We start from the raw sequence: 18,281 nt of genomic DNA on the forward strand, positions 1-18,281 counted from the left end.
TAACAATACATATGTTTGTATATCATGTATATAGTTGTCCATTTGTCTATCACAAGTCCTTTCCCGGTTGGTTTTCATATGTAGGCAAAACGCATTAAAGATAAAAGTTTGAAAAATTGTTTTATATAATTTCACTCATTCAAGAAATGTTTAACTGCATGCATGAATGAATTTAAATTAGATACATATATTTGATTGTTTTGGCTTTGATGGAGTTTAAACCATAACATATTTATCTCAGTCCCTGATGGTCACATGAGCATGATGATAGTCCATCAAACATATACAATATACAAGGTTGTCGGGTAAAGAAGTTGGATATCAAACTTGGAAAAACAACCTGAGGCGAAATCCACACAGATATGTATTTTCTCTTCAAAAATATTCTAATTCTCTTTATTTTCATTTAAACTGGGCTAATAAATTTTCTGGCATATACAATAAAAATTAACATACGATAAAATTGAGAATGGAAACGGGGAATGTGTAAAAGAGACAACAAAACAAGCAAAATGCAGACAACAGCCAAATGATTGGTCTCAATCCAAGTGGGGAGGCGACGAACAGCAAACAATGGAACCAATATTTGATAATATAAACTATACCACAAGACCACAAGATACCCTTTGCATATATTTACATACTTAATATATTCTATGGAATTTATTTCTGCACAAAAACGAATTCAGAAAGTTAACTAACTTGTTGAATTCCTATTTTGGTGCAAAATTTGATCAATTGAGTGTTGATTGCCTAACGTCCAGTGGCAAACATTTCATGCATATTTAGGACGAAATATCATTTAAAAAAAATATGGGAGGGTTGGGATCCCGCTAACATGTTTAACCTGGCCACATTATTTATGGATGTGGCTGTCCCAAGTCAGGAGCCTGTAATTCAGTGGGTGTCGTTTGTTTATGTGTTACATATTTGTTTTTTGTTCATTTTTTTTATACAAATAAGGCCGTGAGTTTTCTCGTTTGAATTGTTTTACATAGTCATATCGGGGCATTTTGTAGCTGACTATGCGGTATGGGATTTGCTCATTGTTGAAGGCCGTATGGTGACATACAATTGTTAATGTCTGTGTCATTTTGGTCTCTTGTGGACAGTTTTCTCATTGGCAATCATACCACATCTTCTTTTTTATATATGGAGTAATACTTGTGACATATTTAAATGTTTCGTATCATTTGGAAAAATATCTAAAGTCAACTTTGCCTATGTAGATAGAATGAAACAGAAAGAAAAAAACGTTTAGCTGAAGCGTGCCTTATTAGTGTTTAGTGCAAGAAAACGTTTGTGAACTGTTTAAGACAGTCAGAGTGGACTCCTTAGCAGCCGAGTGTTTAGACGCATCAGGCTGGAAAATCGATGTGCTTTATATCTTGTTCCTTTGAAAGACTTGTCATTGTCTCAGTCATTCATATTCTGTTTTATAGGGCATACTATTCCTCCGCTAACAGTCAACATGTCTACTTTATACCAGACACCCAATAGTATTTTCAAATTTCTTTATTTTAATACCAAGATAAATAAAAACCACCGAAATTAATTTGATACTCAATATGTTTCATTGAATATAAACATATTTTCATTCGGTCAATAAAATATGAAATTGATATACAGAACATTCAGAAATGTGAATGTTATAAAAATGTTGTTATATCAGAGATAGGTATTTAACGCGCCATTATGAAAAATGAGCCGTTAATATACATTTTGATTTGTAATACCCGGAAATGTCAAGGTATGACACTACCTATATAACCAAACAGAATGCGTCATACATGTATAAGTCAAAGGAATTCGTAAAGCATGACCATTCATGATTTAAGTGGGGTTCTAATATGTGCTACAGTACAATGTATTTACAAGTAGTATTTTTAATTGATTGAAGGAAGTATAAAATTAAGTCTGAAGAACTTTACTATATTTGTTATGTCAGAGAAGAAGGCAATTGAAAATAAATAATGTCCATTGCCATGAAATATTGTCTCCTAAGTGGACAGCATTTTACAGCGACAGTTATGAAATATGGTCCATCTACAGAACAAACTGTTGTAGTAAATGTTATTAAATTGTGTCCTCTAAGGAAGATAATACTGTACAGCATCTGTTACTTATTTGAGTTTGAATTATACATGTATATAATTATATTAAGAGATATAAATATTAAGATAAGGATGGTATGAGTGCCAATGAGACACTTCTATGTCAAAGTAACAATTAATTAAAGTTTGCAATTAAAAGTTAAAATGTGTCCAGTAATAACAAGGCAATGGATATCATTTAATACTTTTAAAAATCACATCAAAAGATGCTCTGGTGGACACAATGTCCTCTGAAAAAATGTCCTTCTGGAAATATTATGGTAGTGAATAATGTTTATGTTCATGGACTCTTTTTCATACATAAGGACATATTTTCATAGGAAATTGTGTCCAGGACACATTTAAATAAGTAGATATTGTCCGTGGACAGTATTTACTATGAAAATGTGTCCAGTGGACATTTCTTCATGGGGGTCATTATTTAATCCTACACAATGCCATAAAGAGAGACAAGAAATACAAAAAACAATTAATTAAAAACATAAAAAATCTGCTGACCGAGTCTCTGAGGTAATTTGTTAGATATTTAAAACCGAACTTAGAGAGATATTTTTAATTTTCATAATATAATGCGGGCACGTGTCATCGATTACACACCTACTCAGCCGTGAATTACACAATCAACAACATCGATTAGGATATCCTTATTGCTTATGACTATAATGATATGAGAACAAGCTTAAGGTTTAAATAAAATAGAATAATACATGTTCAAAAATGTTTCTGAATTGTTCCTTGTTATTAAATACATTAAGGATTGTGCATTCCAGTGATTATGGAGAGACAAAATATATGATAATTGACATTTTGTATTAATTTAAATTGAATAAATTTTAATTGCAAAGTTGCTTTATATATAACAGTTCAAGAAAAAACACAACACTATCTTTAAAATGATTTTTTTTCTTGTTCAAAGAAATATATTCTAAAAACCGAATTCTAATTGTCTAGATAGCAAACCATGATCGCACGCAAATCATCATCTAAGTTAAATAGTTAAATGCTTCCGTTTTTTCGTTTGTTGAATTAATTTTGCAAAAACTAGTACAATTAGTGCATTTTATAGATATTTGGAGCCTTTTTTACTAACTTCCCATTATTTGCAAAGCTAAATGTTTTCACTTGTCTTAGAACTCATATGCACTTTTAAAAAAATCCTAAAAGTTAAAAAAAAAAAATATGATCTTGAGAAAAAACACCTACTGAGTAGAAAACACCTACTGAGTAGAAAACACCTACTGAGTTCATGCAAGTTATCTAATACATATGTTGCACGAACCTCTCTAGCAACCTGCCAAAAGGTAAAAAAAATCTCTATATGCATTTTTTTGTGTTTTTTTAATGATGTTCTTTGCAAAATATAACAAGATAATGTTATATTTAAGAAATATATCAATTATCCAGACCTTTAAAAAGTACCTAAATATTGTGATTGTTTTTGCATTTTTTTTATAATAATTCACAAATATGCAAATAAGGCTGTTAAATGGAAAATAGTGAGAATTAACAAAAAAATTTTTTTTTATCTTAACTCCTAAATACCCAAAGATTTTGGAAATATATATAATGTTTCTGAGTTGTAACTACCAATTTGGACGAAATATGAGATTTTGCATGGTTTGATGGCAGACTGGCTCTTAATAAAGAAAAAAAGATACACAATATTTCATTAAATCATATATGAATACATCACCTAATAATATTTTACTTATTTACTTTGATTTTTAAAACGTTGAAGTAACGATTGCGGATTTTTAACCCCACATTTATAAGTCAATATACTATAATTACAGTAAGTGATTGGTTAATATGTATAAAGATAGTTCAGTTCTTTAAAAACTTTGATATTGCATGCTTGAATTTTTAAAAGAAGAAAGTGCTATTTGTTCATGTTATCATATAAAGCTTTTGAAGTAATTTAGTACAAAGAATGGTGTTAAATGTTTTCCTTTTGTATGTTTAAGTTTATGCGATAGACGACAATGCTGTAACAGAAACCCGGAAAAGGAAGTGTTTGTATACATTTCTAAACGGAATATACATAGACAAAGCTACACTAAATTAAATGAGTACAAGTAATCGATGAAATTTTTTTCTCGAAATGACTACTGATGGTAGGTTAAATATCAAAATTTATGACAAACGCGATGATTTTAATTTTCCTATAGTCAACTTTCCATTTCTGTGTAGCAACATCCCAGCGGCACCAGCATATAGAGTATCTGTGTCTCAATTGATACGTTACTCTAGAGCTAGCTCAAAGTACGTTGATTTTGTTGAACGAGGAATACTGCTTACTCAAAAGTTGCTAAGACAGGGCTATGAAGCGATCAAATTAAGGTCATCACTCAAGAAAGTTTATGGACACCATATTTGGAGCAGGATATGCTCACCCTTACGTAGCATCTGAGATAACCCCGTGTTTTTTTTGCAGTCCAGTCTTTAGTTTTCTATGTTAGGTTTTGTCTACTGTTGTTGTTCTTGTTTTCACCAAGGCATTGGCAGTTTATTTTCGATAATGATTTTGAATATTCCTTTGTTATCTGTTTCCTTTTTTGTATAAATCGAACTGACATTCTTAGACAACACACATGGTCATTCGTGTGTGTGGGTTGAGACACAAATAGTTATCAAAGGTACCAGGATAATAATTTTAGTACGCCAGACGCGCGTTTCGTCTACATACGACTCATCAGTGACTCTCATATCAAAATATTTATAAAGCCTAACAAGTTCAAAGTTGAAGAGCATTGAGGATCCAAAATTCCTAAAAGTTTTGCCAAATGCGGCTAAGGTAATCTATGTCTAGAATAAGAAAATCCTTAGTTTTTCGAAAAATTCAAAGTTTTGTAAACAGGAAATTTATAAACACATTATTGTGTACAGTAGTTTTTTAAAACATGAGGGTGTATGTACATTACACTTTTACACACATTTGTTATTTTTCACTGCTGTGAAGTATTCGTTACACTAACATAAGAATAAAACACAAACTCAACTGAATAATATATCCTTTAATAATCCATATGTATCATGTTACAGCATTTTATTATTTGTTAACATCTCATTAATATTATCAATGTTCTTGTTTATATATAAAATATATCTCCGTTAACTCCGTTGCACGATTTTATAATGAGTAAATAACAAAGAAAACATACAATTACAGGAGTCATTAAACAATTAACGGAGTCAAATTATATTATATTCAAACGGAGTTACAGGTAAATAAAGAGGAGTTGCAGTTTCCTAACACTCCCGACCAAAGAAAGTGTTTGAACTTTTTCCATCAAAATTGTCACAAGAAGCCATTATTCATTACATATTCCAGTGTTTATGGTTCCTTTTAAAGTTAAAATTAGAATCTGTTCTTTGTCGTCCCAATAAAGTGTAATATTCTGTTTTCTTTGTTTTCTTCATCATCAATAAAGACTTGAACAACTCCGTTAAACATCTTAAAGCTCCGTTGTATCCTTAAGAAGGCTCCGTTGAAATACACAGTTGAATACAGGTAAATTTGAATTACTCCGTTTAAACAATTATAGTTATAAGGGCGTTTTTCAATAAAAACGTACTTTCTTGTCCCAGCCACTTTAAAAAAAATGTGTTTGATCTTTGCAAGTAAGTTTTTGTGCAGTCAGTACATTTAATTGGATATAACATTTTTAAGCAAAGAAACAGTTTATTTTTTAGAGAGATTGATAAGATATTGATTCCTGAATGGTCCAAAACAACCAAAATGGCATGTCCCTAGACCGCCTGTTCAACATTCATACTCTCAAATATCGTAAAAAAATGAAGAAATAAATATTAATTTTACTTAATATAAGTTCTTTAATAATTCAAAAGTATGTTTAGAGCCAACATATTTTAATAAACAGCTTTTAACATAGGATTTTTTATTTTGGAAGGTGTGTCCCTAACACAATGTCCACTACGAAACGAAGTCATTAAAACTTGCTTATAAACAGTTTTATAAAATCAATGTAATTTTTTATTTGCAAGAGATATAAACATTAGGGTCTTACAAAAGAAGTGATGCTTTTATAACGGCAATTAAACTGTTGGTAAGAAAAATTGAGCACATCAAATGGACCAGAGTGATACCGTATTTTTGTAAATGTCCACTACGAAACGGGTCAAATCTCCTTCAGTAACTGGTTTTAAAATTATGAAAAAAATATCAGTGTACAGCTTAATAACGATTTGATGAATACAGTCAGTCTTGTTACTATTGCAATATTGGGGTTGTGAGAAAAAAATTAAACATGTGAATACGTCCCCTACGAAACGGTCCCCTACGAAACAAGTTTGGGAGAAAAACGTTTCGTAGTGGACACTACCACTACCATGCGATCTTTTTTTTACTCTTTTTTCAATTATATTCGTGCAAAGCAAATAACAAAGGTTAGTTTCATGTAATTTTTATTATGTTTTTATAAACATAGAACAGGGTTGATGTCAACTACGAAACTTTTTGTCCACTACGAAACGGTTTTGTCAACTACGAAACGCATCAAAATGTCCACTACGTAACATGAGTTGTACCTTCATATGTGAAGTACTGTCTAATCTTTATCAATAAAAAATGGTTCTCCAATTCAGAAAAAAATGAGATTTTTCTAGTATATAACGTAAACAAACTGGAATGTCTATAGGAAACATTTAAAATTGCAAAAATATGTGTGTTTAGAAGCAGTTTCGTTTTTGTCCCCTACGAAACAGTACACAAATTATGAAAATAATATCATTTTAAAGAGTATTTAAGGTGGCTCGGCCCTTTACCAATGCGCATATTTTAACGCAGGTTTCTTACGACGAGTGCCTTGGAAACGGTCGCTTTAAGGGGTCTTCTCAAAAACAGCTTTGACGACCTTGCAACGCGGGCGTGTATGAAAGCACCCTTGACGATGTAAACAAGTGAGGCTAAACGTTCTTCAAAACAGGAAATACGAACGGTCAGAAATTCACAGTGCTTTCTTCATTTTTCGCATAAAAGTTTAAAAGGAGAAAAATATACATGATTTAAGCATAACATTAAAAAAAAAGAATATATAAATACTGACAAAGTGACATGTATGACGTCGCTTCGCTCCCAAAACGCATTCTCATCTTACACGGTCGCCTCTTCGGTCCGTTCGTACCATATTTTGAATTCACTTAAATACCAGTTGAATGTAAATGATGTCGTGGATATTTATTTTTGAAAATGTTTTGCCAATGACGTAATGATTAACTGTAAACAAATGATAGCGATGTAAACAACTTCATGTCATCGTACAGCTTTCAAAAACAGGTAAACTTGTGACCCGTATCAGAGACATATATGTGTATATTATGTCTCTGCCCGTATAGTATGGTTTAAAACATCGGGGCGGGGGTGTTCAAACAGCTGGATGTATACATACGAAGCCTCGTAGGGTAAAAAGGGGGAATTTCGCCTACACTTGCATCAAGCGTAATTGTCCATTCATTTTTTTTTTATGGCAGTCCATATATCTAGCTCCCGTCTTACTTTGCATAACTTTCATAATTGATACTTATCTGCATGTTCTCATCCGTATTATGCTTGAAATACTTGCCAGTGATCATTCAGTATGCACAACTTTAATTTTCATTATGTGCAGTCATATAAAAAAAAAAACGTAATTTCTGGGACTTTTATTTGTTTGACTATGTGGTATATCAGTTTATAGTAATTGTTGAAGTCCGTACGGGGACATAATTGTTATCTTCTATGTAAATTGGTCTCTGGTGAAGAGTTGCCTCATAAACAATGACACCCCATCTTCCTATTTTTATACCCTACGCAAGGAAGTGGTGCAGGGTATAACATTTTTGACCCGTCCGTCCGTCCATCAGCCAGTCTATCAGTCCTGTTTCTTGTCATCACAACTCCTCTCAAACCGCCCAACAAAATTTCAGGAAACCTTTTTAGATAATAAGGACATACTATGCAGATGTGCATATCGACAGGAAATTATGATTCAAACTTTTTCTAGGAGTTATGCCCCTTTGAACTTATTTGCTTCAATTTACTACTGCAAGTTTGTCATCGCATCTCCTCTCAAACCGCACAATAGAATTTTATGAAACCTTTTTAGATAAGGACATACTATTTAGATATACATATTTTTTTTCTAGGAGTTATGCCCCTTTGAACCTATTTGCTTCAATATACTACTGCAACAGTTTGTCACTGCATCTCCTCTCAAACCGCACAACAGAATTTCATAAAACCTTTTTAGATAATAAGGACATACCATGTAGATGTGCATATCGACAGGAAATTACGAATTATTTTTCTAGGAGTTATGCCCCTTTGAACTTATTTGCTGCAGTATACTACTGCAAACAGCTTGTCATCGAAACTCCTCTGAAACCACACAACAGAATTTCATGAAACTTTGTAGATAATAAGGACATACTATGTAGATGTGCATATCGACAGGAAATTATCGTGATTTAATTTTTTTTCTTAGTTATTTTATTTCTCTAGTGGCAATGTGGGGACTGACTGCCAAAGCGGGGCTGGCTTCAGTTATTTGCAATATAATCCACCAATGAGCCCCCACCCTATGTCGGACTCTGTAACAATCATCCCATCAACCAAATATTTTGAAACATATTTAGAATTCAAGAAACAGACAAGTCTATGAAAATGAGGTTAAGTTCAGATAAATCCTGCAAGACAGACATATTTGTTATTCATTTATTATTTTGTACATAAATCACCCATTAGTTTTCTCATTTTAAATGTTTTAAATTGTTCATTTGTCATTTCGAGACCTTTAAAACCAACTATGCAGAATATGTTTTACTCATTGTTGAAGTCCATATGGTGACCTACAGGTATAGTTATTTCTGTGTTATTTGGTCTCTTGTGTCTCATTTACAATCATATCACATCCTCTTATTTGATATTTTAATTTGTGATAAGACATTTAATAATCATTTTATACACCAAATATACATGAAGATGACCTATTGATTACACAATATTGACTACTACATGTACCTATTAGTATTTATTATTTTTGAGTATATGTCCGACATGCTGACGACGGCCAGTCAATGGTATACCATAATATGTCATGAAAACTGGTGTTAAAAAAAAAGGCTCAACTAAATCAAATTTTTGAAACGTGATTGATTTTATTCCTCTAATATCTATGAGATCAAATTTATAAAACATCTATTAATATAATTAATTTCAATGTACTAGTATACATGTAAGAATTGTTGCCATTTATACATCATGTACATGTACAATCAGTAGCTGATCAGTTCTATATTTTCTTTATTTTTATTCTCCTTCACTGTTTTATTTATAAGAGTAGACTCATATATATGATCTGTATTCATCATTGGGACAGGTAGCTATATATATAGGTGAAGTAGGTCCTTTTGATTTGATTTTTTTAAAGGATTTTGACAGCACTAAAGCATATACATGTAGTTCCAATTTATAGTTGATCTTAGCTCCTTAAGTGGATTGTGGCAACATATATTGCATATATCCATGTAGAATGTTGTTCTTAAGTTTCAGCACTTTACGCATAGTTTCCGGTTGCAAGACTAGAATATGATACTGGCTTCTCATGAAATTCTGTCAGTACTTTGCCAATAGTTTCCAAGTAAAGTTGAACCTTCCAAGCTCACTCCTTCCATTTGCAATGTACATGTACAAATGTACTTGCAGCCTGAAATTAAATATCAGAGTAATTCTGTCAGAAAATCAACAATTATTGACATTCAAAAGCATATAGATGTAGACTAGTTCATAATGGTAATGTGTCCATGGGACACAGATGAGCAGCCGCTTGCATATAAAGGATGAAAAGGGTGACACCACCCAAATTTGTACTTGATCTGAGTGTTGTTGTAGTAAGCATTGCATATAAGTTTCAGAACATTTGGATGAAGCAAACTTGTGTTAAAGAAAGGAACAAAATTTCAGCATTTTTTTAATTTGTAAAGGGGCATAACTCTAGAAAAGTGAAAGCGACCACATCAAAAATTCAAACTTCATGTGTGTTTGTTGGTACAATGTAGTAAGCATATATGGTCATATATATATGCATTAATTGTGTATTAGTTTCATAACATTGGTAGAGGCAAACTGAAGTTGGAGAACAGAAACCAAATTTGGGAGGTACATGCAAGTTTGATAAGACTGACAATGCAAGGGTAACCTTAAAAGAACTAAAATGGTCTAAATTAATATGTGTTTATTTGATAATAGGTTCGTTTTCATTTATTTTGTTTTCCCTTGAGAAAACATAAAATATTTTTTTATAATTTAATTTGGTTGAATATACATGTATATCGAATTTCTGAACAGAAAATAATGAAAATGAGACACAAAAAAAAATATAACTGTGATAATACTGCTTCTATTGGTACCAGGATGCTTAAAATCAATCCAAAATATTTTTTTTTTTGAAAAAATGTATACACCTATAGTTGTTAATGTCTGTGTCATTTTGGTCTTTTGTGGATAGTTGTCTCATTGGCAATCGTACCACATCTTCTTTTTTATATTATATACAATATATATGAACAGCTAAAAATCTCAAGTGACAAATACTTATGGCCGCATTCTGTACATGTTTAACCCTGATACTTCTATTACTAGACCTTAAGACATTTTTGTATACCTAACAGAATTAGGGGGGGGGGGGGTTAATGGTAAACAAATTGTGATGGATAAAGATGAATCCTTCGTTTGCCTCCTACTGTAGGGTTTATCATTTACAAATTAGGCCAATTATATCATATTCTCAAGAAAATAAAGAAGTCAATCAAACCCAGACCTTAATAGAGGGGTGGACAGGGGTAAGGAGACAGAGGAATGAGGGATCAGGGAAAAGGGGGTATCTTTGAAATATATTTTGTCTTGGGGCAAGGAGATGGAAGAATTGAAGTAAAAAGGGGGCATTTTTAGAGTAAAATGGGAAGGGAAATATAGTTGGGGTCAAGGAGTAGAAACTGTCCCGATGGAAGTTATGGGGTACCCCACATACATATGACCCTAGTCCGAGATTTCTCTGACGTCCAACGGCTGTTTTGCCAGACAAGCTGGGGCTAATCTCGGACTAATATGAACCTAACTTGGCTACGAAATAAGTTATTAAAAATGATGATTAAAAAAGACTAATTCATTGACACTAACCATTGCTAACGGTAGCGTAAAAATGACAGTAGATGTCATCCCTTCCTCTTCGGCCGTTTGCACACGGATATTTTGCAAAACTGGCCAGACATGTTTACAACTTGTCTGTAAAAGGTAAAATAAACACATAAATAAGATACCAGCTATAACGATCTATAATATTAAACATGGAACAGAAATTGAGCCCGTGCAAGGTTTCAGCCGCAGTGATTTTCAACTTCTTCTTCTTCTTTTCTGTATCTTCCTCCTGCTAATGAGGAGCACATCCAACAGTAGCGAGTATTTTGAGACAACCCCCAAGTTTGTATTTTTCGTTATAAAGATAACATTTGGCTGCCTAATATATCGAAATCTATGTTTTCTTAAGTAATAACTCTACCTTCATCGTTGTATATTCGCCACAATGTCTGTTATGCATGTACATGGTCGTATTCATCAATATAGTATGCTGCTCGGCAATGGCGACCTTGAAATTCCTCTGGTCCGATAATGGCGCCAAATTAGAGGGAAGCAACTCGCGCCAGACAAAATTACCGTATTTCACCAAAATAATCAAAATTTCACTTTTTCATAACAAACAGTAATACGATAACCACATTTATATTCAGCAATCGTTTATTGATATAATTACAAACATTATCTTATCAAAGCCATCAATAAAGAATTCACAATTAAGTAATTAATGGAGTGCAATGAAATTAGACCTTATGGGGTAGAGGGGTTAAACAAAAGCTCGTAACTTTTTTAAAAGCCTGGTGACCCCCATTTTATTTTACCTTAAAATGTTCGAAAAGTTCGTAGCTTTGACATATCTGTTTTTAAAAAAAATCTACCTGGGAAATTTTACGAAAAATCGATTAAACCAATATTTTTTGCCTTAAACTAAAATTAGAAAATGCAAAATTTAGACATTAATCTGAAAATAAAAGGATTTTTAAGTCAAAAACAACCAAGGGAAAGGTTTACATTTCAAATTCTAATGTTTTTTCACATAAAAATCATACTGACTTGGTTTTAAAAGTCTTTGAATTTGATGTAACGGTTATTGTTGGAAGGGTGGGCATGTTTGGAAATAGGGTCAAAATCGCACTTTTCGCTTCAATTTGAGGAGAAAACGAGCCTGGTGACCCCCTTTTTTCTTTGCATTTTTGGATTCAGCATAAAAAAATCTACAGAATATGTGAAAATAAAAAAATTCTACCGGGGGTCACTATTGGGGTGAGCCACCTTAAGATTGCACTTTTTGTTTACAAACAGTTCTATAATAGAGGTATTCAAAATAACTCTTGAAAATAAATTTTAGACTTGTTGATTTTCCTTTTTTTTTTTAGGTCTGAAAGGAACGCTTTTATTGAAAAACGCCCATAAACAGGTTAACTTAACAAAACACAGTTCAAACAGAATTAAATCACAAATTATAATAATATTTGAATTTGTTATCATATTAATAATGATAAATTTAACACATTCATTTCAAATGAAAATAACGAATAAAACACATAATACGAAATCCAAGAAATCCATCTCAGTATGAAGTAATTATTTCTTTAATATCGATTTAATTTTATGCTTTGCAATTTCTGCACTTAATCGTTTAGTAGGTCTAGCAATTGAAACTGGATCTTTGTCAAATTTCTTGACTTCCTTATTTTCATTATGACCCTCCAATTCTAGAGGATAAAGAAGATTCAATGGTCTTCCTAATATTAGTCCAGTAGACACTTGTACTTTTGCACTCCTAATTTCACCATCATTACTTGATATACGTTTCACTATTCTTCCCATTCTCCATGTTGATCTGGGTAAATTGTCTTTTATAAGCACAACATCTCCAATTTGTGGTAGAAATGATGACTGGACTCTGCAACTCTTTAACTTTGTTTGCGTTCTTTCTCTTAAACTGAGTAAGTATTCGTTTCTCCATAAATTCCAGAATGAATCTAAGAGTTTCTGTCCTTTTTTCCAAGCTTTTAATAACTTCTCCATTGAACTTTCTAAAGGCGAATAATGTGGATCGTGAAGATCGAAATCAACGTCTGGTATCCCAGTGGTTGGATTCAACGTTAAAAAATGACTTGGTGTCAACGTTATATTAGAATTGATGTCTTCTCCTACGTAAATTAGTGGTCTGGAATTCACAACAGCTTCGACTTCCTTAATAATAGTTCTCATTTGTACATCAGTTATGAGTCTTTTATTCAAAGATTTTCTAAGAGAACGTTTCACAACTCCGACTAACCTTTCATAAAAACCTCCCATCCAGGGAGCTAATTCTGTAATGATTTTCCAACATGATCCTTTATTCATGGTGAAATTTTGAACATCTTCATTTTTTATCACATGATTCCATACTGACTTCAATGTTTCACTTCCTAATTTGAATTGAGTTGCATTATCACTTATTATTGTACTCGGGGTACCTCTTGCCGAGATAAACCTTGGAAATGCATATAGGAATTCCTCTGTAGTCATATCATTGATAACCTCTAAGTGTATTGCTCGTGTAACTAAACATGTAAAAAGGCAAATCCACCTTTTGCTGCTTTCACCGTTTGACTTTGTAATCAAGGGTACTAAATAATCTAAGCCAGTTGAAGAAAAGGGAGTTGACTGTGAAACTCTTGATTTTGGAAACGGAGGCATATCAGGCATTCGATAAGGACCTCCTTCATGCTTACGACAAATCAAACAGTGTCTCAGAACTTGTCTCACAGTTGTTCTGCCTTGGGGTATTCAAAACCCGTGCCTGACTTTGCTTAAGGTCTGTGACACACCACAATGAAGTTGTTTCTAATGATTTTTTTCAATAAATAACTGCGTGAGGTTCTCCCCACGGGGAAGAAGAATAGGTAGTCTAGCAGATTCATAAATATCTGCATTTTCCAGTCTTCCTCTACAATACAGAATTCCATCTTGAGAAATGAACAACCCAAGCTGTCTTTGTAGATTATTTCTTTTGTGATCGTTTATTGCTTCACAAACATCTGAGTAATGTTTCCTTTGAATATATTTTATCCAATTCATTTCGGCAACTTTCAATTCTTTGTATGTTAACACTTTTCCAGTACTGCATTTGTCTTTTTTCATCCTTGAAACAAATCTTTGGATCCAGGCAGTTACACGTATTACTTTTGTGTAAGACGAAAACTCTCTGCAGTCTATGCCAAAAGATGGTCTGTTTTCTTCCTCGATCTGATTACAAAGTAAGGTACTACATCTACTCTTTTCACGTTTTATCTCAGATTGATACATTTTTTCCACAGACGAATTATCTCCAAAAGAATCATTTTTCCAATTCTGTGTATCATAATGTAACCATTTGGGACCATGCCACCAAAGACTATCATTTTTAAGTTTAGAAGCTGTAGTTCCTCTTGTAGCTACATCAGCTGGATTCTCCATTGTATTGACATACACGAATTTGACATCCTTGTGCGCTTTGATTTCAGCTATTCTATTTTTCACGAACACATTTAGTTCTTTCTTAGTAGAAATCCACTTGAGAACGCACTGAGAATCACTGCATAAGTACATTTCCTCAATGAAAATATTTAATTCACTTTTCACAAATACTAAACTCCTAACACCAATCAAGACGGCCATAAGTTCCAGTCGGGGAATACTCATCTCCTTAACTGGTGCTAATCTATACTTCGAAAAGATGAGATCACTTCTAGATGATTGTCCACAAGTTTGATGTAAATACACCGCTGCTGAATAAGCTCTGGCAGATGCATCACAGAAACACAGAAGTTTGCATGTTTATCATTTAAGTCTGAATGCAAATACACACATCTAGGAATGAAAACCTCAGAGACTCGTTTCAGCTCAGTACTGATGTTAATCCATTTTGAAAGGTCTTCTGTAGACAGTTCATCGTCCCATTGCAAATTTCTTTTCCATAGATCTTGTACAAACATTTTACCACAAATGATGATAATAGGAGAAAACAATCCAATGGGATCAAATATCTCTGCTAGTTCCATTAAAGTTCTACGTTTAGTTGTCTTTCCTGGACAAACTGTAAATTTGGAAGGTTTCACTGCTATTTTATCATCCTCGATATTCCATATGTGACCAAGAACACTAACTTGTAAAACATCTGTCTTATCACTCGCTGGAAATAACTCATTTATAGAACTACTATTTGACATCCATTCCCTTAAATTCATTGCCACTTTCTTAAAGATATATTTTGTGTCAGAATAGAATTTCAAAGCTTCTGGAACTGATTCACATCCCGAAATGAGATTATCTACATATCTATTATTCTTTTTTTTCTCTGCTATTGGTGTATTATACATATCAACATGATGTTCTATTGTTGCTGCCAATAGAAATAAACTGGAAATTACACCGAATGGCACTCTACAGAATCTGTATTCCTGTATATTTTGTCTCTCTACATATGTATTAGCACAGTCTTACAGCCACATGCATGATGTAACATCTCTATCATCTTCTTGTAATCCTACTTGTAGGAATGCTTTCTTTATGTCAGCGACCATAGCAATCTTGTGTAGTCTGAATCTCATGAATATTCCACATAAATTGTTCAGAAGAACGGGACCTCGGTATAAACATTCATTCAAACTTGTCATTTCCTTGTTGGTTTTTGCCGACGCATCGTACACTATTCTCACTTTTGTTGTTGATTTCTGTGGGGTTTTCACTGCATGCTGGGGTATATAATGTTTTCTTCCATCAGTCCAAGACTCATTCACTTCTTCAACAATACCTGTCTGTATCTGATCTTGTATGATAGTGTCATATTTTGTTAATAGGCCAGGTTTCTTTCTCATACGAGCTACACATGACTTCAATCTACCAAGAGCTAATTCACGATTGTCTGGAAGTTCTGGCGTATTTTTCTTCCATGGCCATTTAACATAGTATCTTCCATTTTTGAATTTTAAAGTTTCTTTGAAATATTCCATAGCTTTCTTGTCACTAGATGTCTCCATATTTTCAATAATCTCTATCGACTCAAGGTCAATAAATCACATCACTGCTTGGGCAACAATCGACTGATCTTGGTTTTCAATGTCCGATATGTCGAACGAGCTAGTGTTGGAAAGAATAAGCAAACCAGTCTCTGATTTCTCTTCATATGTTTCACGAGTCCTACCAGTTACAATCCATCCAAGTTTTGAAGCTAGAAGATATAATCCTGGTTGAATTTCTACTTTGTTCGAAAGAATAAAATCAAGATAATAGTCATTTCCAATTAGAAGTTCAATGGATGATGATTCATTCTGAAATGGCAATTCATCGGCAGGTTCAACTTCTTTCACAAAGTGTTTTAAATGTTCCATTGTTGAAGCATCTAGACTTTTCCTATGTACTCATCCACTAATCACTGGCACAATGTTCGCTATAAGGTTGAAATTCTTCCCGTTATTTAATTTGATCGAAAGATTCGTCGATGATGTTTTCACAATTTTAGGTTTCTCACTTCCAAACGTAACAAGTTTCAATTCTTCTTCTTTGTCTCCTTTCAATTTCAGCTTTGATGCAAGACTTTGGGAAATATAAGTTCTCTGCGATCCTGAGTCAAACAAAATTCTTGTCTCCACCTTTTCCTTATTCTTTGGATTGACCACATCTGTTGTTGCTGTTTGCATAAGTACCATTTCACTTGATGAAACTAACATATTCTCTGTAGGGTCTTCATTACTTTCCATATTTACAGAAAATTCTTCCTGTCTTCTTAATTCTTCGATAGAACTATGACAGTTTTCTTCTGATAAATGTACACTTATCATTTTCATTTTGAATTTCTTTGGGCACAAGCTCCGATGATGCGAATTTTTTTCGCCACAATGAACACATAATTGTCCCTTCTTGCAATCATTGGATTTGTGACCATATCTCAGGCATTTGAAACAACAGCCTTTATCTGTTTTCTATCTTCAACACTCTGAAATTTTTTACATTCATCACTCCAATGTTGCTCCTGGCAATATCTACACTTATCGAAATAACTAAAATTTCGTTCTGTCGAAGCGACTAAGGCTTCTGCTGAATTTATATTTCTATTTTGTGTTCCACTTCTAAAACTTCCGTTTTATTTTCCGTTTTTATTCTGCCATGGCTTGTGGGAATTGAAGGATCCATTAAAACTCCCTTGTGAGTTTGAAAGATCCTTTTCTATTTCTGTTTTATCAGATTTTTTTCGTGCTACAACATAATCTTGTAATTTTTCACAAAGACTTGATATTTTCCACTTCGCCTTAGCTCCTTTTTGAATTTCTAATTGAAGCAACACATCGTCGGGTAGTTTTGATCTGATAATAGATACAAACACGTCTTGGTTCACGTCCTGTTTCAAAATTTCCAGACTTCGAATATGTCTGTTAAATTTATCTATAAAATCTCTCAAACTAGAAATTTTGTTCGATGGCGTTGGAAGATTTATTAATTGATTATAATGAATATCAATCACATCTTGTTTGTTTCCAAATCTTTCCTCTAATATGTTAATGGCCAAAGAATAATTATCACTTGATAAAGTTAAACCTGACACTACACGTTTAGCTTCTCCTTGTAGCTTGCTCCAAAGATAATTGAATTTCTCGATATCTGTCAACTTTGTATTTGCATGTACGGAACTTTGAAATGAATCCCAAAACTCCATCCACTTTATTTTCTCACCATTAAAAAAGGAAGATCTAATTTTGGTAATTTTATAGAACAAGTAGAATTTTCTTTTTCATTTATCGACTGTTTCTTAAAGATTTCATGTTGTTTTTTTTTTTACTTTTCATAATATCTTTCATTTCCCTTTGTAACTCTACAATTTGGCTAGATAATTCGTTTTCTTTAACTTCTATGCTTTCCTTTTTAATAAAGTCAACTAACCTTTCTTTAGATTGTATCAGATCCAAGTAACAATCCATCACACTTGAACACAGCTCACAATCTTCACCACAATATCATCTATGACTTCCCCTTCATCTTCCAAAGCACAAGCACGTTTCCCACTTTGAATT

The 18,281-nt window shown here is 32.9% G+C and overlaps 3 protein-coding genes and 1 long non-coding RNA gene across 4 annotated transcripts; all 4 read right to left on the bottom strand.

Annotated features, from left to right (window-relative positions):
• Positions 1–9,247: 9,247 nt before the first annotated feature.
• LOC139499270 (uncharacterized) lies at positions 9,248–11,902 on the bottom strand. The gene is made up of 2 exons (XR_011658158.1): positions 11,669–11,902; positions 9,248–9,817 (listed from the first exon to the last, which is right to left on the bottom strand). It is a non-coding gene; the product is annotated as an uncharacterized lncRNA (long non-coding RNA).
• A 926-nt stretch (positions 11,903–12,828) lies between these two features.
• On the bottom strand, positions 12,829–13,941 carry LOC139497807 (uncharacterized). Its single transcript, XM_071286073.1, has one exon. It carries the CDS (start codon positions 13,939–13,941, stop codon positions 12,829–12,831), a length of 1,113 nt encoding a protein of 370 aa, XP_071142174.1.
• A 138-nt stretch (positions 13,942–14,079) lies between these two features.
• Positions 14,080–14,916, bottom strand: LOC139497896 (uncharacterized). Its single transcript, XM_071286165.1, has one exon. It carries the CDS (start codon positions 14,914–14,916, stop codon positions 14,080–14,082), a length of 837 nt encoding a protein of 278 aa, XP_071142266.1.
• A 797-nt stretch (positions 14,917–15,713) lies between these two features.
• LOC139497982 (uncharacterized) lies at positions 15,714–16,253 on the bottom strand. Its single transcript, XM_071286286.1, has one exon. The coding sequence runs from the start codon at positions 16,251–16,253 to the stop codon at positions 15,714–15,716; it is 540 nt and encodes a 179-aa protein (XP_071142387.1).
• Positions 16,254–18,281: the final 2,028 nt, after the last annotated feature.

Source organism: Mytilus edulis, chromosome 1 (assembly GCF_963676685.1).
Source record: "Mytilus edulis chromosome 1, xbMytEdul2.2, whole genome shotgun sequence".
NCBI classification, from domain to species: domain Eukaryota; kingdom Metazoa; phylum Mollusca; class Bivalvia; order Mytilida; family Mytilidae; genus Mytilus; species Mytilus edulis.